This window comes from Microcaecilia unicolor, chromosome 2, assembly GCF_901765095.1.
Source record: "Microcaecilia unicolor chromosome 2, aMicUni1.1, whole genome shotgun sequence".
Classification (NCBI taxonomy): Eukaryota; Metazoa; Chordata; class Amphibia; order Gymnophiona; family Siphonopidae; genus Microcaecilia; species Microcaecilia unicolor.
The window spans coordinates 28,977,075-29,001,859 of NC_044032.1; the positions used below are offsets into that span (position 1 = coordinate 28,977,075).

General features: G+C 41.9%; 1 protein-coding gene across 4 annotated transcripts in view; it reads left to right on the top strand.

The window, feature by feature from the left end:
• Positions 1–24,785, top strand: part of LOC115462835 (ubiquitin-associated protein 2-like) — a 473,475-nt gene that overhangs the window by 169,543 nt on the left and 279,147 nt on the right. For all 4 annotated transcript variants that reach the window (XM_030192869.1, XM_030192870.1, XM_030192871.1 and 1 more), the window contains 4 exons: positions 3,885–3,937; positions 10,304–10,371; positions 16,844–17,030; positions 18,372–18,579. In XM_030192869.1, the coding sequence (XP_030048729.1) occupies positions 3,885–3,937; positions 10,304–10,371; positions 16,844–17,030; positions 18,372–18,579 (516 nt within the window). The remainder of the gene's footprint in view (positions 1–3,884; positions 3,938–10,303; positions 10,372–16,843; positions 17,031–18,371; positions 18,580–24,785) is intronic.

Here is a 24,785-nt window from a genome sequence, read left to right on the forward strand (position 1 = left end):
CAGGTAGGACAAAGAAGTAAAAATATAAAATATATAGATACAGTATCTAAAGTTGAGTTTGTTATAATCAGTGGTACAGTAGGACAAACAATATATGAGAAGTCTTTTTAGATGCAATAAAATATTGACATTGATGCAATTAATAAACTTTTTGGATGGAGAGGTTTGGGAACGGCAGATGACCAGAGTAAAAAGTAATTTGTGAATAAAACATTTGAAAATAAAAGCAAGACATACTGACCTCGTGATGGAGGTGTAGTATAAATATCTAATCCTGAAAGATCAATGTGCAAAAAGAGACTATGGTGAACCGATCTAAAAGAGAGTGAGAGAGTAGGTGATAATTGAGTGGGCAGAAAAGAAAGACGAAATATGTCAGAGACAGATATAGTGGGGGAATAGAAGAAAGGAGAATGGATGAATGGACTGTGGGCACTGAAAAGAGTTAGCAGAAGATAGAAAAGGGAAACTGGGACCAACATGCTTGGAAAAATAAAATGCTCAGATAACAAAAGTAGAATTAAAAAAAAAAAAAAAAACATTGGTTAGCTTTGGGAAATATGCATTGTGGAGTGTCTTCAGTATAAAACACAACAAGTAGGATCTCTACACAAACTTCATACATGCACCTTGATCACACACAAAACACCAACAAATCGTCATCAAATAGAGAACAAGGGATTACAAATTAGAAATAGAAGTACAAAGAAAAATTGAACTGGGAACTCCAAGCATTCGATTTGGCGTGAATTACAACATGGGAGAAATAAAAACAGAAGTTAATTTGGTTTTTCAAGGGCCCAATGTTATATTTGTAGTTCTACCTATTCGTAGGTAAGGTATTTTCTGTTTGAATCATAGGATTAGTACTACTGTGCTTGGTAGTGGAGAGATTTATACTGCTGTTGCTCAGATGGCATGTGAATCCAAATATTTTTTTTTTGAACAATGACTTCCATGGAAAAATGTTCTACTTCTGATCTGCACCTTGTCTGTAGGGGTGGGGGGAATAGTGCTTTTGTGAATGCACAGTATGTTTCCATGTAGTTTGTAAGAACCACTATACTGTGTCAAACCAAAGGTCTGTGGAAGTTATATATGCAGTGTGTCACTATGTGAGCACTGTCTGCCAGTTGTGTCCTGACTGTAAAGAGGTTGAGAACCACTGTCTTGGGGGGGGGGGGGGGGGGGGGGGGGGGGGGGAGGGTTGGTGAACTTTTTGGATGTTGTTAAGGGGTCTACACTTAAAAAAAAAAGTTTGGGGATCTCTGGGCAGAATTACTTTCCTAACTTCTCACTCCTGTTTTCATATTTATTATGTTTTAAAGCTATATATTGGCTCTGTTACTCTCGCCTTGTATCTCATATTTTTTCTGTTTTTCCACAGTATTTGCATAGGAAATGTTTTTTTTTTGTTTAATATTGCATTGAGTAAATACATGCAGTATGGCTTCTGATGGTCTCCATTTCAGTTTTTGTTAGTACATTTGCTAATTTGTATCACTTATTCTGCATTTGGTGTATGGGGGGAGTAGTGGGAGAACTAAAACATGTGTGAGACAGGGTAGAGAAGTGACACAGCAAAAGCAAAAGATTTTTGGGCTCATTTAATTAAAAAAAAAAAACCCACATGTCTCAAATGGTGTTACTTGGCATTTGGTTGTTTTTTTTGGAGAAAAATGCCCCAATTTCAATTTTTTTGAAACTCAGGTTTGAGACTTTTTCTCAGCAGTGCATCCAAATCATAAAGGAGCATATTGGGGGTGGGTTTTGGGCATTCCTAAAACTTACATAGTAACATAGTAGATGACGGCAGAAAAAGACCTGCATGGTCCATCCAGTCTGCCCAACAAGATAAACTCATATGTGCACTTTTTGTGTATACCTTACCTTGATTTGTATCTGTCTTTTTCAGGGCACAGACCGTATAAGTCTGCCCAGCACTATCCCCGCCTCCCACCACCGGCTCTGGCACAGACCGTATAAGTCTGCCCAGCACTATCCCCGCCTCCCACTACTGGCTCTGCCACCCAATCTTGGCTAAGCTCCTGAGGATCCATTCCTTGTGAACAGGATTCCTTTATGTTTATCCCATGCATGTTTGAATTCCGTTACCGTTTTCATCTCCACCACCTCCCGCAGGAGGGCATTCCAAGCATCCACTACTCCTTTCCGTGAAAAAATACTTCCTGACATTTTTCTTGAGTCTGCCCCCCTTCAATCTCATTTCATGTCCTCTCGTTCTGCCTTCACATCTCTGGAAAAGGTTCGTTCGCGGATTAATACCTTTCAAATATTTGAACGTCTGTATCATATCACCCCTGGAAAAACTTGGAGGTTTTTCTGCCATAACGTTTAGCCCTGGAGGTTTTTGCTATGTTCTATTAAGACGTTTTGGTCTAGACCTGTTTTATTCACATTTAAGTCACAAAAACGTGACCTAAATGACAAGATTACCCCTTTATTCCCCTAATGGTCACCGAACCCTTCCCATCCCCAAGGATGTGAAAGAAACAGTACATACCAGCCTCTAACAGCTTCAGATGTTATGGCCAAGCCTATTAGAGTAGCAGCAGGTCCTTAGAGTAGTCTAGTGGTCAGTGCGGTGCAGTGCACTGTAGAGAAAGGGGACCCAGGCCCATATCCCACATCTTACACTTGTGATGAAAAGTGTGAGCCTTCCAAAACCCTACTGTAGCAACATATAAGTGAAACCTGCAAGCCTAAGGCTATTCTAGTAGTGTACAGTAGGTCTTTGGGTTTTGGAGGGCTTGCCATACAGTATAAGGGGGGGGGGGGGGTAACGGTGAGATGCGTACCTTGGAGCTTTTATGTGAAGTCCACTGTAGTGCCTCATGGGGATCCCCACTGCTCTGCTGGGATGTCTGTGTGACCAGTCTATTAAGAATGCTTGTCGTCGTCCCCCCCTCCCCCCCCATATCCCAATGGCTTGTTTTTATGTATTTTTCCTTTGGACTTTTTGTCGAAATTAGTCCTAAAAGATAGATGCACTGAGTACAAAAACATCTAGAAAATGGCCATTTTCAAAACAAAAAGTGGATTTTTTTCTGGTTTGAAAATGGCAATGTTTGCTACTGATTTTACAAAATGTCCAAAATTGAATTTAGATGTTACATTGTTTTAGCTTTTCCATGTTTTATTTTGTTTGATTTCTATTGATGTTACATTGAAAATGCTTCTTTGTGTTAATAGCATCTTTCTAATCAACAATGATTCAAGTATATAATGCACATTGCTTTAAAATAAATGTTTTTGTATCAATATATTATAAAAGTTCTCTTTTCCTTAAATGGGGCCAGGGTTAATTTGGGGAAAAATAGGAGGGCCCATGCTCGTTTGCCCAGTGCCCATAAGTAGTTAAAGTGGCCCTGAATGGAGGTTGGCCAGCAAAGGGTGTGTATTTTTTTTTTTATGCCTGCCACTAAATTCCAGCCATGCTGAGTGGGGGAGCCCCCCCCCCCCCCCACACACACACTTCCTCCAATTTGTTTAAACTATATTATTTAGTAAAAATAATAGCATGTTCTGTAGTCTGTACCTTTTGAAAGATGAAACTGACTGGCAGTTCCTCTCCCTTCATGATTTTATAGATCTTGACCATAACTCTCCTTAGCTGCCTCTTCTCCAAGCTCAATGGCCTGAACCTCTTTGGCCTTTTCTAGAAGGAGAGTCAGTTCATCCCTTTTATCAGTTTGGTCACACTTGCCTATGTCTGTCTAATTCTGCTGTATGTTTATGCTATATGAGTTCATTTGGCTTGACAATTGTGGTGGAGCTGTAGATATAGTGTTAGTGAGATAAAATGTTATTGTTGGCTTGTTAAAAGAACTTTTCTTCTGTTCTTTCTTTTGATGTATATATAGGTGCATGGAGAAACTCAATGGAAGAGTGGACAGCTGAAGAATGGAATGAAGATGTAAGTGCATCTGACTGGGTAGAAGCTTCATGTTTTTATCTTATATCTTCAAAAAGTTGTGGTCTAGAATGAAAAACATGCAAAGATCTGTATTAATTTTGCAGGAAAATACATGGGCATTGAGTTGACGACACACAGGTTTGAACCTTGTGAGCACTTATGACAGTTGTATATTTAAATATCAATAAGCGTTGCAGGGAACATGATAGGGATGTAGGGGGAAAAATAATTTTTAGGAGCTAGGAAACTGCTTTTAGGGGGATTGATGCAGAAATCTAAGTAATTGTATTTATTTCTAAACTAGTAAAAAAGGCCCGTTTCTGAGAAATGAAACGGGCGCTAGCAAGGTTTTCCTTGGAGTGTGTATGTTTAAGAGAGTGTGTGTGAGATTGACTGTGTGAGAGAGAGGGAATGTGCGAGAGTGTATGTGTGTGACAGAGAGTGTGACTGGGTGCGAGTGTGTCTGTGACAGTGATAGTGTATGTATGAGACTCAGAGTGTGTGCCAGGGGCCCTTCACTCCCTCCTCGCTCCCAGTTCCAGGGTCTCCCTCCCCCCTCCCTGTGCACCCCAGCTGACCTTGTTAATCACCCAGGGCAAGACTCTGGAAGGAGTTAATTGCTTTACTCCAGCTGACCTTGTTAATCACCCAGGGCAACCACTCCAGGTGCTTGAGAAAACAACTGTGGCAGGAGTTAATTGCTTTACTTGCAACTCTCTTTTCCTTTGTGTACTTGCTAAACTGGATATCTATGCCACCTCAAGTTTCCGGCTGGAGGCTTCAATTAGAACCTTGGAGGTGCCTTTTATATAGAGAGATAATGCAGACTTGTAGTACTGGGTTGCTTCTTTAAGTTCTGAATCAGCTTCACAAGGATCTGGCACAGGGTAATAAGTCAATGGAAATATGTTTATTAAAATCTATGCAGTAGCAATCAGTGCAATAGCAGAAAGTGTACATACAGAATAGTGAATTTGATTTACCTATATGCAATAGCAATGTAGCTATAACAAGAAATGATAAACACCTCATGTTTATAAATCTACATGTATGCAGCAAGTTAACACAAAAAACAACCATAGAGATATTAAAGGTCTCAACCAGGATACGATATATCCAGGATCAACTCTGTTCAGAGGAATGAATCAACTATATACATAAACTGTAACCATGATATTCCTTTCTAGGCTGTTAGGAGCTCTGGGATTACAACAGCTGATGAGACTCCCATCGTAAATGGGAGACCCAAACAAGCAGTGCAGACCAACTGGCTTTTATAAGGAGGGGAAAACATCATTCTTACTCCTTGACAGCCCTAATTAATAATAATCCTGATTAAAATCTGGCTTCATGCTGGGAGGCTATGATAGCCCTGATAAGATCAGACTCTATACAGGTAAAGCAGAACATGAAACCTTCAGTTCTCATGGTGCCTTATGGTCTCCTGAGGCTTACCTATGGATAGTCTGAAATCACTATGCTACTTATACAGTTGCAGCAGTTTTGCTGTCTTTCAGGTTACCCTAGACCTCTGCAAAGTAAAACCAGCTTCTGGGGTTTATTGACTGATTCAGAAATACTTATGATAAGGGCATATTCTCATTTTATTTCATTTCAGAAGTGTATATTCAAACCATTACTTTATAATATCATTTAAGTACCATCTCTGCAATCAGGGGGACGATAAATGACCGCTATTCGAAGAGGCAGAGGAGAGAAAAGGCGGATGGAGTGGACTTCAAAGGAGGAAAAACAGTGAGATTGAGGTGGAAGAAGGGGTTGAAATCTGGAGAGAGAAGTAGTCCAACACCACCCCCGCGACCAACAGGGCGAGGAGTATGTGAAAAAAGATAACCGCCATGGCACAGGGCTGCGACTGAAGCAGAGTCATCAGGGCAGAGCCAGGTTTCTGTTATGGCGAGCAGATGGAGGTGACGCGAGATAAAGAGGTCCTGGATATAGGGGAGCTTGTTACAGATAGAGCGGGCATTCCATAGGGCGCAAGAGAAGGGCAGAGAAGAGGAGGGGAGTAGAGAAATAGAGATGAGGTTAGAGAGGTCGCGGTGAGATCTGTAGAGTTGGGATAATAGTTGGTGAGGAGGGCCAGGATTGGGATTGATGTCACCGGCTGAGAGTAAGAGAAGGAGTAAAAGAGAGCGGAGGAGAGTAGGAGAGGTGTGACCACGAAGGCGTCGAAGGCGAGAGGTATTTAGGTGGAATGGGGAAGGCAAAATGGAGGGAAGAAAGAGACGGAGATTAAAAGCCAAGAGGGAGGAAGAGGGTAGGAGAGAAGGTGAGGTGATGAAATCGATGGATGTGCAGTGAGTTCCTGTAGCGGAGAGAGGTAGGGGGTGAGGGAAAAGATTAGGAAGGGACAGGGCTAGGAAGAGAATGTGAATAGGGGCCATAAACAACTGAGGTACTTTAGCAACTGGGAAGAAGATTAGATGTAAAGAGAAAAATGCCCCACCTAGAGCGGAAGCCCTGAGTGGATCGGAGTGGACCTGGGTGTCACCCCGGAGAAGGCTGTAAGGATATGCAGATCAGCTGCAAGTCCTCCACAGCACCTGAAAGGCAGCCGGTGGTAGAGCTGGGCACCTCTCAGCTGAGGAAAGGCTTACCAGGGGTTAGGCCGAAGCCAGCATTCCTCCCCCTGAGGGTCGCCTGATCCTAGTCAAAAAGCACCTGGAAACTCTGTGCACTTGGAGCGAGGGCCCTGGGAAGGTCGGGGTGGACCTGGAGTCACCCCGGTTACAGCTGTGAGGAAATGCAGAAGGGCTGCAAGTCCTCCACAGCACCTGGTGGGAGCGCTGGGCACCTAGAGCAGAGGCCCTGAGTGGATCGGAGTGGACCTGGGTGTCACCCCGGAGAAGGCTGTAAGGATATGCAGATGAGCTGCAAGTCCTCCACAGCACCTGAAAGGCAGCCGGGGGTAGAGCTGGGCACCTCTCAGCTGAGGAAAGGCTTACCAGGGGTTAGGCCGAAGCCAGCATTCCTCCCTCTGAGGGTCGCCTGATCCAGGTTACAAGTACCTGGCAAGATCCCAAAACAGTACAATACATTTTATGCTGCTTATCAATAAGCAGTGGATTTTCCCTAAGTCCATCTTAATAATGGCTTATTTACTTTTCTTATAGGAAGCTAGCAAAACCTTTTTAAAACCCCCGCTAAGGTAACTGCTTTTACCACATTCTCTGGCAGTGAATTCCAGAGTTTAATGTTGAGTGAAGAAATTTTTTCTCTGATTAGTTTTAAATTTACTACTTTGTAGTCCTAGTATTTTTGGAAAGAGTGAACAAGCGATTCATGTCTACCCGATTCAGGTCTATGACTTTATAGACCTCTATCATATCTCCCCTCAGCCGTCTCTTCCCCAAGATGAAGAGTCCTATCCGCTGTAGCTTTTCCTCATAGGGAAGTCATCCCATCCCATTTATCATTTTCGTCGCCCTTCTCTGTACGTTTTCTAATTCGACTATATCTATTTTGAGATGTGGTGACCAGAAATGCACACAGTATTCGAGATGTGGTTGCACCATGGTGCGATAGAAAGGCATTATAATATCCTCATTTTTCTTTTCCATTCCTTTCCTAATAATACTTAATATTCTATTTGCTTTCTTAGCCGCCGCGACTGCACACTGAGCAGAGGGTTTTAACGTATCAACAACAATGACACCTAGATCCCTTTCTTGGTCGGTGACGCCTAATGTAGAACCTTGCATCACATAGCTATAATTCGGGTTCTTCTTTCCCACATGCACCACTTTATGCTTGCTCACCTTAAACGTCGTCTGCCATTTGGATGCCTAGTCATCCACTCATCAGGTCCTCTTGTAATTGTTCATAATCCTCTTGCGATTTAACAACTGTGAATAACTTTGTGTCATCAGCAAATTTAATTACCTCACTAGTTACTCCCATCTCTAGATAATTTATAAATGTTAAAAAGCAGCGGTTCCAGCATTGATCCTTGGGGAACCCCACCATTTTAACCAGTTTTTAATCCACAATAGAACATTACCTCCTATCCCATGACTCTTCAATTTCCTCTGGACTCTTTTCATGAGGTACTTTGTCAAATGCCATTTGAAAATCCAAATACACAATATCAACTGGCTCACCTTTATCTACATGTTTATTCATCCCTTCAAAGAAATATAATAGATTGGTGAGGAAAGATTTCTCTTCACTAAATCTTTGTTGCATTAGTCAATTTTTTTGAATATGCTCTGTAATTTTGTTCTTTACAATAGTCTTTACCATTTTGCCCAGCACCAAAGTCAGACTCACTGGTCTGTCATTTCCCGGATCATCTCTGGAACCTTTTTAAAAAATCGGTGTACGTTAGCCACCCTCCAGTCTTCTGGTATCATGCTTGATTTTAAAGATAATTTACATATTACTAACAATACAGTGCAATCCGCTTAAGTGCAAGGGTCTGGGACCAAAGAAATACATGCACTTAACAGTTGTGTGCACTTAACCGTTGTGTGCACTTAACTGTTGTGACCCAAAAAAGAAGCTTCACATCTGATACTTATGTACAGTACTGTTTATTATACGTACAGTATACAGTCTCTGTTAACTGACATTAGGCTTACTTGAAGTAATCAGTCATAGTCCTCTGTACACTCTTGTGTCTGTGAGTTCCATAGACTGTCTGCCAGACGGTAAAAACTATCCTAGCACTGACATCCTGTGGCCTCCAGATAGGCCTGCATGGTGTTGAGACTCTCCAGTGCTCTTGCAAAAGTGACAGGAGGTTGTTGAATTTCATCAGCATGTGCCTTGCTGCTCATTCCTACTTCAGAGCACCTTCAAGGTAATTAGCAGGGAGGTGTCATGCATGCAGCACAAGGAACTCAAGTTGGAAGATTCCTTCTCACTCTGATATCCTGCTTCAGAGTTTCTAATCAATTCTGTGACAGATGCTTTAAGCTAATTTCATTTCTTAATCTTTCTTATGCTTGCTTAAAATGTTAGTGTTCACAGATTTGCCAATACAAAAACAGTTTCTCCTTCTGACTTCTCTGGCTGTCTTTGGTTACTAACAAGTCGACCCAGAGGGTGGGGTTGGTCTTGATTGGGGGAGAGGTACTTGAAAGATAGTAGGAAGGTACTTGACACAATTGCTGTATGAAATGTGGTCATCAAGGAACGCTAGCACTTCACTAGATTTAACCTTCCACTAGATCCTCTGCTTTTTCACAAACAGCTCTTCCAATAAATACACTTAAACAGTCCCAAACATTGCTTCTCTTATCCAAAAAGCTCACCTGTGTGCAGACCAGTCAACAGTCAACATCCCAACTGATACAAGCAGAGTTACTTGATTCACTTTTCCTTTCTGGTTTGATTAACCCAACACAAATCTGCCTCTTCACAAGCTTAACCCCTCTAGTTTGATCAAATGCAGTGAAGGCTCTTTCAAAGGCACGCTTCTCTCGCTAAAAATGCCTTCATCTCCCTCAGTAACTATTTACCCCTTACCCTGGTTCTCTGCTGTCAAGCCTCTTAAGACTTTTCAACCGCAAATTCTCAATATCTTGAAGTATTACCCTGGTACACCAGCAAACATCTTAAGTCTCCTCATTCTCTGAAGTTTCCCTTATTGAATAAAGTCAGACAATTCACTCACAGTTCCCTTTCCGTTAGTGGACATGGGCTGCTCCCAGCACGGCAGTTGTCGTGTGCGGTGTCGAACAGCACTGACTGGCCACGAGCTGCTCAGGTCCCCCACGTTGCTCCTCTCGCCTGTCCTCCCCCGGCTCTGCAGCTGTGTGCGCAGCGCTCCCTGCTTTCCTCCTCTCTCTGCAGCCTCGTGCGGCCGGCTGGCCGGCCAACTGACACTCCTCTCGGTGTACAGCCGAGGTTGGGGCGCCACTGCCTGGCTGGCAATGCCAGAGGTGTGGATTGGTGCTGGCCGGCGCTCCTCCCAGTGTGCAGCGGAGTCTGGGGGCTGCGGTTGACTCCCGGTGAACGACCTAGCCCGGGGAGGATGTCCAATAGGCAGCTTGGGTTCTACCTCCCAAGTGAAACCATCAGTCTGGACCAGGCAGCAACCGACCGTCAGCCCGCTGACCTCCGTTACTGTGCGAGGGTCGAACGGTCCCGTCCTCAGCTGGTCTCCAACCAGGGTCCCTGGAGCTAGCTGCTCCTGTGACCTTCTAGTCAGCAGCCATCTTATAATGTGACTCTGGGGCACCAAATGACTTTTTTTTCACTATGTTTAAAAAGTAGTAGCATGCTTTAAGCAGGAGCATATAGACTAAAAGTTTACAATTTAACAGTTTCTTTGTTTTGCTACAGTGTGGCTCTAAAAGTATTAATCTTCCTCTCATTAAAATGCACATTTTCTTCTAGCTTTCAGAAACAAAAGTCTTCACTTCCTCTTCAGTTCCCACTGAGAATCATATCACTCCTGGACAAAGGTATGACTTGCATTTGTGTATGCTCCCGTCAACTTAAATTCCAAATTCAAATTCCATAGCTCTTTCCCCGGGTGCAAATAAAGTTTACTGTTCAAATTCTGTAAATCCCACCCTTTTAGTTCTGGTAAGTATTGTAATTTATTGTCCCCCAGATGTCAGAAGAGAACTTTGGATTTTTAGTTATGGGTTCCTTTCTTTGGTCCTGGGTCCACTTCCGAGGGGCAGTGGGGTTGTTCATAATAAGACAGCAAACAGGTGTGGCTTAGAAGAGAGTTTTTATATATATATATATATATATATATATATATATATATATATATATATATATATATAGAAATAGGCTTGCAAAAAAATGTTCAGCACTTGGGGCAGAAAGGTATTGCAGTGTTGCTTCTGTGTGTGTGCGCGTGTGCCTGCTTGTCCCTCTGATTCTGTATGTATGTGTAAGTGAATGGGACTGTTCTGTCAGGGCTAAGGAGAGGGGTGTGTGTGGAATGGCTCTCCGAGCATAAATGTCTGTAGCTATGAAGGTGTGTCTCTGTATTTCCTATGTGTGAATATCTGTGTATGTCCTGTCCCTCTCTGGGTTTAAATATCTGAATTCTCTTTTCCCAGCAGCTTCCTGTGTATAATTTGGTTTGCTTTGATCTAACATCTCCTGATTACCGAGATGGTGTGAATTCTTTTGAAGGCCCAATTCTTGGAGACCAGATGTCTGGTTTCTATTGTTCTTCCTGAGCACTGGTTCTAAGACGTGGAAACGAAGCCCAAAAGACAGGAGACATCCAGTCTACCTACACTGACATTGCCAGAGGTCGTAATGGGGAAGGGGGGGGGGGGGATCAGCTGCCTGCAGTATCTCCCAGAGGCCTTCAGCTAACTCTCTGGGTAGACCCTGAGGGGAAGATGCACTAAAAAATCATTAAAGCCCTTCCCTTACCTATTCCCTTAGCGAATCGGTAAGGAATGGGCATGCATCAAGGAAAAGGAATGCAAATGAGCTGCTTGTTGTAGCGCACTTGCATTCTCTATTCCATCAGTAAACAGTCGGCCAGTTGGCTGGTGGAGCATGCGCAGAGCAGCCAAGCGTTACGCCGGCTGCTCTGCGCATGCCATGGACGTCCTTCACTCAAAAAAACAACAACAACAAAAAAGGACGGCCCTGACGAGCAGGAAACTTGTCAGCAGCCTGAACCTATTCCCGGCACAGGCAGCTCCTTGTGACTCTGGGCAAGTCACTTAACCCTCCATTGCCCCATGTAAGCCGCATTGATCCTGCCATGAGTGGGAAAGCGCAGGGTACAAATGTAACAAAAATAAAATAGATACTATTGGAGATTCTACATGGAATGTTGCTACTATTGGAGATTCTACATGGAGTTTTGCTATTCCACTAGCAACATTCCATGTAGAAGGCTGCGCAGGCTTCTGTTTCTGTGAGTCTGACGTCGTGCAGGACGTCAGACTCACAAAAGCAGAAGCCTGCGCGGCCACATTGGTGATCTACAAGGGCCGACTTCTACATGGAATGTTGTTAGTGGGACTCTGGGCAAGTCACTTAACCCTCCATTGCCCCATGTAAGCCGCATTGAGCCTGCCATGAGTGGGAAAGTGCGGGGTACAAATGTAACAAAAAAAAAAAAACAAACCTCAGAAGAGAAATTGTGCTGAAAAGAGCCCCAGTTAATTTAAGTGCTACTGCTCTTCGCTTGTGTAACATTTCCATTGTTTACTGCTTTGCATGTTAAAGGCAGGCTTACATCAGGCAATTAGGAAGGACTTCTGTGATGAAAAAAAACATTCAAGTGCTCGTCAGGGACGTCTAACATGAGCTGGACGTCTTCCTGCAGCTTTTGTGATGGGCGTCCTTCTTGGACGTGCTTTTCCTATCTGCAATGTTTTCAGCTTGGGCCCCCCCCCCCCTCCCCAGGATCAGAATGTGCAAGGACGTCCAAATCAAAACTTTTTGGACGTCCCTCCCACCAGGTCTCTCTCAACCAATCCCAGCGCGTTTAGCTGATACTGGTAACAGCTAAACGCGCTGGGATTGGCTGATAGTTTTTGGATGTCCCTCCCTCCAGGTCTCTATCAGGAGAAGGACTTCTCTGAAGAAAAAAAAAGGACGTCCCTGTTTTTCTTACCTGCCTGAACTGACCACAAGCACAGTTCTCTAAACAGTCCCCTCCAAGGTTGTTTTCAGCTTGTGCGCCCCCCCCCCCCCCCCCCCCCCCAGAGGATCGGGATGTGCGAGGATGTCCAAATCAAAACTTTTTGGACATCCCTTCTTCCAGGTCTCTCTCAGCCAAGCCCAGCGCGTTTAACTGTTATCAGACCCGACCCTCATAACAGTTAATCAATCCAGGGCACCTCCCCCTAACTTCAAGAGTGTATTCAAAATCCTTCAGCTGTTCAACCAACCATGAAAAAACATGCACAGCACTTTTACTTATCCTAAATATTCAGCTCCTGACAGGGTAACTTGACAATCCAACTGTGGATGAATCCCCTGCTGTCCACAGACTTGTACTGAAAGAGCTGCTCACAGTGCCCTCCACGAAAACAATCCTTGCAGTCTGTAAAGTCTCAGTTCATTCATAAATCCATCTCATCTCTCCCTTCAACAAGTGCGCCTCGTTTCGCCCAATTACTGGCTGCCTCTGGTCTGTTTTTCTCCTGTTCTTCTTCCACTAGGATTTGTGATAGTAATTGACTCCTTATAAGAGTGGGGTTAAGATTTATACTTGCAGATTGATATTTGCAGTAGTTCCCCCAGTAGTAGATTTGAGGTTCCTTGATAATTTAGAGAAAATAGGAATTGGATTTTCAAGTTCCTTGCACAGGGTGAGACTCACACATATGATAGTTTTAAACATTTTTTTGATGTAAATATTGCTATACGAGTTTGAAAAATTCCCGATTTAATTTAGAGAATACTTAAAGGAAATTTCAAAACCACTCAGGAATGTAAAACCCTTGAAGTTAAAATGATGAAATATTTTGGCACATACCAAATAGGACTTAACAAAGATCTGGGGTTCCTATCACATTATAAACCATAAAGTTATACTGTTTGGTCACTCTCTGATCACCTATCCATCTCTCCCTGTTTCCCACCCACCCACCCCTACCTTCCCTTTTAGACTGTCATTCTTTTATGTTTCATAGATATATTCTGATATGTCATTTGTTCATTTCTGATCTGAAGTAGAAGGGATACCTTCAAAAGCTCATCAAAAAAATGTATTGTTAGTCCAATAAAAAAAAAAAATCTTATTTTCTTTTGTTTTTTTTTTCTATTTTATTACCTTTAAACGTGGACTGACCTACCACTTTATCTAATGTTTAAAGTGAACAGCATATATTTCTTTGTAAACTATGGTGTTATATGAATTTGTTTAATATTTACACATTTTTTGTGTTTTTATTTTTGGACCCTTTTAAAACTTTGCTTTGTTAGGATTTGTATGCTTTCAGTGAAGGCACATCTTGATGTTTTTTTAGATGAATTTTATTAATGTTTCATAAATTTTATACATTCTATTTCTGTTACTCCTACAGTTAATTTTACTGTCGCTCACTTACAAATTATGCTTCACTAACTGATGTGCAATAGTGTCATGTGATATGTCACACTTGACAATATGACGCTGGTCCAAGTGTCACTCAAGCAAATGTTGCTTTAATGTCGTACAGTCATTAAAGATCTGAAAGTAGGCTGTTTTTCAAAGGATGTCTGTTGGTAGCATACCTCCTGGAAGCACTCAGGGGGAGATGCAGAAAGGCTCGTGGTACAGCTGCTCGCGAATGTCTGAGTGTATTGCTTCTACTGTGAGCGTAATAGCACTGAATGCAGCAAGTTAATAATACACAAATTATATTGTGGCAAAAATGGGTGGAGTATGTCGAATGCATGCATACATGGTTTTGTAGTAAGTGCAGCTTCTTGTGTGCATGCCTGAACCAAAACAAAGCTTCAGTACATATCTGCGCCTGTTCTTCAGCACATAAATATGAGCCTTTCAAAAATTGAAATATTTGAGAGACTCAAATTTAGGTGCTGAAGAACAGGCACCGATGTGTGCTTTCACTTTTAGTTTTGTTTGGACTCACTAGCTGCCTTTAAGACTTGTATGGGCTATTGGCGTCCTTTGGCTTGCAGAACAAAACCATCACTTAAATGTGAGACTGACAAGAAATCTTCTCTGCAAATCTTTCTGTGCTACTTTGGACCCTCTTGGTAAATTTCTCGTGTTTTGCTTGCATCAAGTGGGCAGTGTACTCTCTGCGTAGCACAGAATACCTAAACAAGCTTATCAGCATACATTTTAATATGACATGCAGCTGTTTTCTATGCAAGTTAACACCTGTTCACAGGTCTTCTCTGCATTGCTCAGTGTGTAGAATTAGTGTTCAACTGTTGGTAACCCTGCAACTTAACCTGAGGTTGCTTTCTGCACTGGCTCCTCAGTCATTACCTGGAACTTTAGAATATATCAGAATCTCCTTCATTCATAACTGGGAAAGGGGATAGGATTTATACCGCCTTTCTGTGGTTACAATCAAAGCAGTTTACATATTATATACAGGTACTCATTTTGTACCTGGGGCATTGAAGGGTTAAGTGGCTTGCCCAGTGGGAATCAAACCCAGTTCCCCAAGTTCTCAGGCCGCTACACTAACCACTAGGCTACTCCTCCATTTGTAGAAGTAGTTAGATATTTAACTGACTTAACTGAAGGTTAGGGAAAGATTTTCCACCCAAACATCTATTCTAGCTCTCACAGCATGGATGTTGAGTGCCATTAATAGCATCTTTCCAACTTTGTCAAGAAATAGAAGATATCCTAGAAAGGAAATGACCTGACTTCAAGTGAGAATGGTTCTCCTTGTCATCTATCTAACAAAGTCTTGACTGATATTTGCACTCGACGAAAGGTGGAATAAATATCAAAGCGCATTTCATAATCTTGGCTGTTCTGTAAAGGCACATCTGAGTATGATAGCATTGTTCCTTCAACACATTACTGGGTGCAGCAATACATGGTGTCCATTTGTGACCTGTTTAAGGGATGTGGCATTGAAACAGCTGTCAAGGAACTACAGATTCTATGAGACCTTAATGCAGTTCTATTTCAATACACAAAAACACTCATTGATCCTATAGAATCAGGAGAGTTGAACTACTCTCTGGGAACAGTCTCTTCTTAGTAACAATAACTTAATCCCAAAGAGTAAGCATGCTTCAGTCACTTGTCTATTATGTCTACATCTGCAATTGTTACCGAATATGGTGGTCTATTGAACCTGAGCTAAATTTGTATGAAATGTGGTATCAGCTGTTAACATATTCATAGAGCTTCCCACTTTCTTCTCCAGGGACTTACATACACAAAAGTGAGCAAGTATTGAACACGCTGGACTGGAAAAGTGTTGGCTTACTATGTGAAAAAAAAAGTTATATTGTCAATTAACTCAGCTCTTCATATCCTTTGATATAAGACTTAGAATAGTAGTAGCTAAAAATGTAAAACTGACATAGTAGCCTGCGTATCAGTTCTACAGCATAATAGGATTTTAGCTAAATGATAAGTAAAAACTCATCAAGTGAGAACAATGAAAATCTCTGTTGATGACTTCCTAACTTTTCATTTAAGAAATATGTAAAACTGCAATGTGGTATTCTGTTCACACTTTCATATCACTACTTTATGGACAGCATATTTTATTTTATTTTTGTTACATGTGTACCCTGCGCTTTCCCACTCATAGCAGGTTCAATGCGGCTTACATATTATATACAGGTACTTATTTGTACCTGGGGCAATGGAGGGTTAAGTGACTAGCCCAGAGTCACAAGGAGCTGCCTGTGCCTGCAGTGGGAATTGAACCCAGTTCCCCAGGACCAAAGTCCACCACTCTAACCACTAGGCCACTCCTCCTCCTGACAAGGCCTTTTCAGTTAATGGTCAACTGCCCAAGCAGGTTACCATGCGAGGCCTACACCTAAATTTAAAAAGCATAATTCTCAACTTGGGTTTCCCCACTTTCTGGATGATTTCTTTTGTTTTCAGTGGAAATAGAGTAGTTAGAAATAAATAATAACAGTGGTTTTCTATAGAGACCATGATAAATTGGACACATATGCCTGCCCCCTTTCCCAGAGTGTTGCCTCCTAATCTCTATGTAAGACTGAGAGAACATGTATGAGTTAGTACGTGTCAGTGCTGTCAGATGCCGCCTACTTGTGTGTCTGACTTATCTTTCAGTCTACAGAGGAACCCCCATTTCAAGTGGGCAACTATTTCTTAACCATGGAACTTATAAGAATTTCATAAACTAGCAGCTGTGTAGGAAATTGCCAGGTGTCATGTTATTGCCGCTTACTTGAATGCTTAACAATTTTTTTCAGGCTCTCCTTTGTTTTATAGTAATACAGTGGGTTTCCCCTGCTTTATTTTTCATTTTTCTTTAGCATTGATCTCGTAGCATTACTTCAGAAACCACCCTCAAGTCCTGAAGTAGAATCCAGCACGTTTGAATCTTCGCAGCAACAGAGCTTTGGCCAGGCTCTTGTCTTTACAAATTCCCAACACAGTTCTCAGATGACATCGGGAACAGGAAACTCCAGTACCGTCAATTCATATTCCCCTCCCAATGTGGTAGGTTTAGAATGGAATCAAAGTAATAACATGTTAAAAACCAGCAAAATTAAAACATAGGCCTGATTAGTCAGAAAAGCAAAGAAAAACTAAACATCATGATTTGTTAATGTGCTAAGATTCTATATCAAAATCATTTATCCTAAAGCACCAGCTATGGGAGGAAAGAGTAGCTGTTTAACATCACTAAAATTTTAATTGATTATACAGTGGGATAGTTTTAAATTCAGATTTTAGATTGAAATCTTCAGTTAACTGCTAAGTAACCACTGACTTCTTTTTAAAAATATCTGTTTAGAATAAAAAATGCAAGAAAAATGTCACCAAATATTTGTGGGGAAACACAACTTTGTTGTTAGTAATAAACAAAACTGTCCTGGAAAGATTTTAAACTGTATACAAAATGGATCTTTCCACACTAGATAGTTCTACGGTATATACAAGTACCCGCATAAACATTTAAGAATGTTGAAAATTCTATGTAATATAATTGCATAAAAAAATTAAATCAGTTACTTTGCATAATTGATTTATGGAGGAGGAACATGATTCTCTGTGATGTATTAATGATTATCTGTAATACACACATACCTTTTAATGAAGTACATCTGTATGGAATGTGTGAAAGTTGGACACACAAACAAACAGGAAAGCTAGGCAAACTGTTTCCTGACTTGCTCACATCTATATTTCAGGTTTTTGAACATCTTTTTTTTTTTTTCCCTAAGTTTCCTCTATGTTTGCTTTTAAGCCACTTTGGGCCTTGCTTACTAAGATGCGCTAGCGTTTTTAGCATGTGCTAAACATTAGCGTGCGCTAACTATGTAGATTCCCATAGGAATGTTATGGGCGTCTACACAATTAGCGTGCACTAATGCTTAGAGCACGCTAAAAACGCTAACACGACTGTAACGCGACTTCGTAAACAGGGCCCTTTGCATTTTGTCAGCTGTGGTTTGTTTGTTTGTTTGTTTTTTTTTGGTGACTATGGCCCAGTGAAATATTTTATGTGGATGTAGATTTAGTTCTACTACTACTTACCACTTGTTCAGTACTAATGTCTGTTTTATAATTCCCACCTTAAGTAATTTCCTTATCTGTCCTGTTTCTGTCTTGATTAGATTGTAAGCTCTGTCAAGCAGGGACTGTCTCTTACATGTTCAGTGTACAGTGCTGTGTATGTCTAGTAGCACTATAGAAACAATTAGTAGTAGTATATTCCTACTGTACTGTATATGATATCTGAGTGTAGTGATTCTTGACCATAATTGTAACTTAAATTTGGAAATATAGGACAGGAAAAGGTGTAAACACTAATAATGCAATATGTTTATTTACTAGTCCTCCGTTCTTGGCTCCGGGTTTGGTGATCTTGGGTCCTTGAAAATGGCAAACTCTGCAGACTTACAGATTCTTGAGCAATTGAAATCTCCAGTTTTGAACCAGTTCACTGCACAGAGCAGCCAACAAAGCAGCAGTAACTCAAGCACTACCACCTCCTGGGACATCAAACCCCCTAATGCCCAATCATCTGTTCTCAGCCAGTTTGGTAAGTAACACATTAGGGTTTCCTTGTAACATGTAACTTTTTATTTCGTGATAAATTGAAACCTATTAAAGCACTGGAGCAATAGTTTAGAAAGCAAGCATTTATACAAGAATTCCATGAACATAAACGTAATATGTTACAGATTGTATCCTGTACCAGTATGCTGATAACTATGGATGCCCCTAGCGAACACATTCAGATGTAAAAAGTAACTGACAAAAGTTTACCTGTGTCTGTTATAAGATTTCAACTGACATTTGTACAAGACAAATAGAGAGGGTAATTTATTTATTTTTTTGTTACAGTTGTACCCCGCGCTTTCCCACTCATGGCAGGCTCAATGCGGCTTACATATTATATACAGGTACTTATTTGTACCTGGGGCAATGAAGGGTTAACTGACTTGCCCAGATTCACAAGGAGCTGCCTGTGCCTGAAGTGGGAATCAAACTCAGTTCCCCAGGACCAGAGTCCACCACCCTAACCACTAGGCCACTCCTCACCAGTATACAAACAAAAAAAAGCAACACTGGGCCTTCAAGACTAGGACAACAGGAGTACTTTATTGACAGGTGACCCGACATGGGCCGTGTTTTGGCGTCAAATGACGCCTGCCTCAGGTCTAACAACAAAACACATAAAATCATATACAGATAAGAATCAATAATTCAAACAAATAATGATTGTACTTTGAGATTACAAATATTGGTAATAGAAATAATTTTAAAACATACTATGAAATTATAGCATCTCTTAAAAATATACCTAAATAAATAATCATAAACATTTTTATCTTTGAAAACATACATATAAAAATTACTTGTTGTAAAATAATGGAGATAGAGCACATATAAAAAACATAAATATCCATGTATATCTTAATATTCATATGTAAATTAAAATCATCATGAATAATTATCATAAATAACATAAAACTCCATGTGCATATGGTGTATGCATGTAAATTAAGATCATCATAAGGAATAGATGTTATTTATGATGATATTAATAATTATTCATGATTATGCTGACTGCAGCATTTCAGCAATCACATGGCAGTAACACAACCAATCTTCACATAAAACTACCCCTGAAGGAAACACGGCCCGTGTCGGGTCATCAATAAAGAACTTTTATTGTCCCAGTCTTGAAGGCCCAGTGTTGCTTTTTTTTTTGTCTTGTATACTTTCTGTGTATGCTGTATTACCCTCTCTATTTGCGTTTATTATTATTATTAAGGTACACCAGGGGTAGCCACTGCTTATCTGTTGCGGTAAATAGCAAGGAATCTTGCAACCTTTGGGGATCCTGCAGGTATTTGTGACCTAAATTGGCCACTGTTGGAAGCAGAATGCTGGGCTAGATGGACCTTTAATCTGACCCAGTATGGCAATTATGTTCTTTTGTATATATTACAGGAGTGTGAGAGGCGTGAGGAGAGCTGAATAGCTTAACAAAGGAGATAGAACAAGATTTTTTAGGGCTTTTCCCCCCCAAGTTTTCTGTGGACATAAGAAGAGGAATAATGTACATAGAATTTTTCTTAGAGCATCACATGACCCAAGGTTTAGAACAGATCAACATAGCAGAACTGGATGGCCTGGGAGCAGAGTAATACCCTCTAAAACACCAGAAATGAAATGGGCCTTAATTGTGGTATTGCCTAAATCAGGTAGGGTCATATTGACCTGTATTGTTTAATATTGACATCAAGATCTTGCTGGCGAGAGAGAGAGGTGGTACTCATGCAAGTGGCACAGGATCAGAAAATGTAAGAAAATTAATAGCAGTGGTAAAGGGTTGAAGGAGTTGCTGATGTTAAGCCTGAATGCCAAGAATGCGTTTAGTAAGGTCCTTTTGATTATATATTGTGAGAGTTAGAAAGCATGGGGATAGAGCATAACTATGTGACATGGGTTAGAGGGCTATATGATGCACCAGTGGTGAGGCAGCTACTTAATGGGGAAATTTGAGCAAGTTTTTATTGGGTGGGGGGTACTAGACAAAGGTGCATGCTGTCACTTTTTGTTGTTGTTCTTGACCCATTGATCATAAAGCTAATGCAGTTGGAGAATTTGTTGGGCATAAAAATGAGGATGTAAGAGATGGCTAGTCTCTTGCAGATTACATTCTTTTATTCCAGAGATCATTCAGACATTTAGGGATTTTGAATCTTTCATTAGCTTGCCTACTTCTACTTATCACTTCTAAAGCGCTACAAGGCATACGCAGCGCTGTACACCATACACAAAAAAAACAGTCCCTGCTCAAAGAGTTCACAATCTAAATACAGGCACACAGACAGAACTACTAAGAGGTAAGGGAATTAAAGAGGTGGGAATAAAAGGTACAGGGCAAGTGAGTAGTGGTTGGGAGTCAAAAGCAAGTGAGAAGTGGTCAGGAGTCAAAAGCAGTGTTAAAGAGGTGGGCTTTTAGCCTATTAACTTTGATAAGTTGGTAGCCATGCCAGTGGAGGATTAGCTTATGGAGGGGTGGAAAGGGTATTCCCTTTTAAGTGGGTATTAGAGAAAATAAAATATTCTTGAATATTAGGGATAGGATGGAGTAGGTGGTATGACAGTTGTAAATGTGGCAGCACCTTCCACTCTTTGATGGGAAGATGTCTATTATTAAAAATGATAGTGCTTTCTAGGCTGATGATTCTCAGTTGCCTATGTCAGGATGAAGAGCAAATGCAATTTTGAAATTCACATGTAGAAGAAAAGGGACCAGAATATGTTGCAATAAACTTGATACAACAAAGAAAAGGGAGGATTAGGCTTGCTGGATTTCAGAAGGTATAATATGGTGTGCCAGTTGCACTTTTTTGGGGAATGGATAGTGGGGAAAGCAAGGATAGTGTAGGGGTTGTTGTTGTTATCACCCTTCCCCATTATATTAAATGCATCAAGCAGGGACTAAACAGGAAACCAGCTACTAGTGGAGGAGGCCTGCAAAGCATGGCACCAGCTGTGGATTAGATCTTTTTATGTTTGCTATTGTTGGGAAAGGTGAAGTTTGTGCCTGGAAAAGGACAAGGAGCCTTCCAGGACTAAAAAAGGGGGATTGTTATGTTGAGAGACTTGGTGGAAGAGGATATGAGGCATGGTCCACTCATTTGAACATCTCCGGTGCCAATATGACATCCCTTGCATGCAGTTTTTGCGAACTTGCAGACTCATCACTCTGAGCACAAATGACTTGATGTGAAGAAAGGGGGAAATTCTGTGCCATGGTAGTGTTGGGATGGGTGAACAGAATTTATATTTCTCAGTATTCTCTCTATCTAGCAGGTGGAGGGACATCTCTGTACAGCTCTGGTTTGATCTGGCTACTGGTGTCCTTTGGGCCTAGTTTAGCACAGTCAGGGGTTGAGTGGCTGTTTGTAGCTTCTGGTATACACCTGGTGGTGCAGGTCCCTCCCGGTCTCCCCCTACCTTTCCTCCATCGCCCGGGGCTGTGGGTCTGATCGGATGTTGCCTTTCTCTCCTGATTAAATCCCTTCCCCCAAAAAACAGTAAGTGTCTCTTTAAGAGACTTTGTTTTTGTTTAATCATACGGAGGAGCTAGAGGGGCAGGCCTTTGTGGAGCATATCAGTGCCTTCTGAGGCGGCTAAGTGCTGCTCCCGGTGTGGGAGCCAGAGAGCAGCGTCGGGGGAGTGTGAGTCGTGCTGCCATCAGCCCACAGTGGGTGTTCAGCGCGACGGGGGTTCCCCTCAGGCGTCCGGTGAGTCGGAAGTGCGGGGGATAGTTTTGGCGGTATCCTCAGGGCAGTTAGTGCAGCGCATGTTGGCGGGTGCCATTTTTTCCTCTCAGGCGCGACCAGCTCCGCACGTGGCGGTTAATAGACAGGAGGCACAGTGCGCTTCTGTGGCACAGGTTCCGATGGAGGAAAGCAATTTAGAGGGAGCAGGGGAGTCCCTTTCAGTTCCTTTTTGGTCTTACGGCCTGGCCCTTGACAGGACGAAGTTGAGAAGGAAAGGGTATCTGGACACAGTTATCGCTACGATGCTTCAGGCTCGAAGAAGATCCACCTCGATAGCTTATGCTAGGGTGTGGCATACCTTTGATTCATGGTGTACGAGTTTGGGATTGTCGGTGGCTTTGGCTTTGGTATCGGTTATCCTTTCGTTTCTTCAGGAGGGTGTACAGAAATCACTCTCATTGAGTTCTGTTAAGGTGCAGGTGGCAGCTCTGGCATGCTTTAGAGGCCGGCTTCAGGGGGCATCGATCGCCTCCCACCCGGATGTGGTTCATTTTTTGAGGGGCGTAAATCGGTTGCGTCCTCCGCACGTACCAGTTCTGCCATCCTGGAACCTTAATCTAGTTCTCAGAGCACTTCAGCGTCCTCCTTTCGAACCCTTATCGGGGATTACGGTTAAGGATCTTACCTTGAAGGCGATTTTCCTAGTAGCCCTTACTTTGGCTTGGAGAATTTCAGAGTTGCAGGCTCTTACTTCCAGAGACCCCTTCCTGCGTTTTACGGAGGCAGGGGTATCGATTAGGACAGTTCCTTCGTTTTTGCCCAAGGTGGTTTCTTGTTTCCATTTGGGGCAGTCTCTGTATTTGCCGACTTTTCGCTGGGAAGATTACCCTGAGCAATTCCGGGCTGTTCGCTGCCTCGATGTGAGACAGGCTCTTCTCAGGTATTTGGAGGTGACTAATAAATTTTGTCTTTCTGACCATCTTTTCGTCCTTTTTGGAAGCAGTAGGAAGGGTCATATTGCTTCCAAGGCCACCATAGCCCGTTTGGTGCAGGAGGCCATCACTTTGGCCTACGTGGCATTGGGCATGCAAGCCCCTGTGCAAATTCGTGCTCATTCTACGCGAGCTCAGGCTTCCTCCTATGCAGAGTCCCGTTTGGTTTCTCTGGAAGATATCTGCAGAGCTGCTACATGGGCTTCGGTCCATACGTTCACTCGTCATTATCGGGTGGATGTGGCAGCTCGGCAGGATGCAGTGTTTGGCTCGTCGGTGATTTCTGCTCGGTTGGGGGTGTCCCGCCCTACTTGAGGACTACTTGGGTACATCCCACAAGTCTCTGGATTGATCTGTGGGACGCTATGGAAGGAAAAATTCTTACCTGATCATTTTCTTTCCATTAGTCCCAACAGATCAATCCAGAGGCCCCCCCAAGGATTTACTGTCTGCGGTTTTGTTTTGGTTGGTTAGTTTTTTCGGGTTTCGTTGTTCTGAATGTGCCTTCATTTGATTAAATAATAAAAACAAATACATTTGGAAGTGGTGGAAGTATGTTGGGTATTTGGTCTGACAATGTCAGGAAAGATTTCTATTGTTTCCATTCCATTGCTTTGGTATCATTCATACTGAGGTTTACTTGGTTGCACAGGTTCACATATAGCAAACCTCGGAGGTTCTCTCTATCTCCACCTGCTGGTAGAGGGACACAACCCACAAGTCTCTGGATTGATCTGTTGGGATTAATGGAAAGAAAACTATCAGATAAGAATTAATTTTTCCTTAAAAACTCATTGGAAATGTCTTTTATTTACTTATATCAATCAGTTGGAGACCAGCGGTTACTAGAGGACTTAGTGAAAGATGTACCCTCAAAACAATTAGTGAAAGTAATAGTGTATGATTAACCGGGAGGAAAAGGTCTCATAAAACACCCAGTCTGTTCTCCATAAATTCTGCTTGTAAGGACTCTGAGACTGTAGGTGATAATTGTAATCACTGACCGAAAAACCTCCCCCATCCAAAATCATATGCTGTGCACATAATGTGAATTATAACAAATTTCAAACTGTGCAGGTAGCTAGTGATACTATAATATATAAGGCAATGTGGTACTTATCTCCAGCTCCACTGTTCCCGACGGACATCCGTTTCGCTGTTGCTTTGTCAAGGGAAGGAGCTTAACTTGATAAAAACAATAAAATCACTCAACTGTGTTGGTGAGTTGTCATACCTAGTTATGAATCAAAATAAAATAAGATGAAAAGCTGGCCTATACTTTTTTGCCCACACCCATAGAACATATTCCAGATTGGATCATATTCTTCACCGACTCTCTCTAAATTCAGCTGCCATTTCCTCTACAAATGCTAACGTACTCTTGGATCATTCTACAATCTCATTGAGGATTAGAAATTTGTTGAGAAAATTATTATGACTCCGATATCAAAACATAGTATCTACTGCCTGAGAAGTGAATGATAACTGTCTTTTGGAAAAATGGTTCT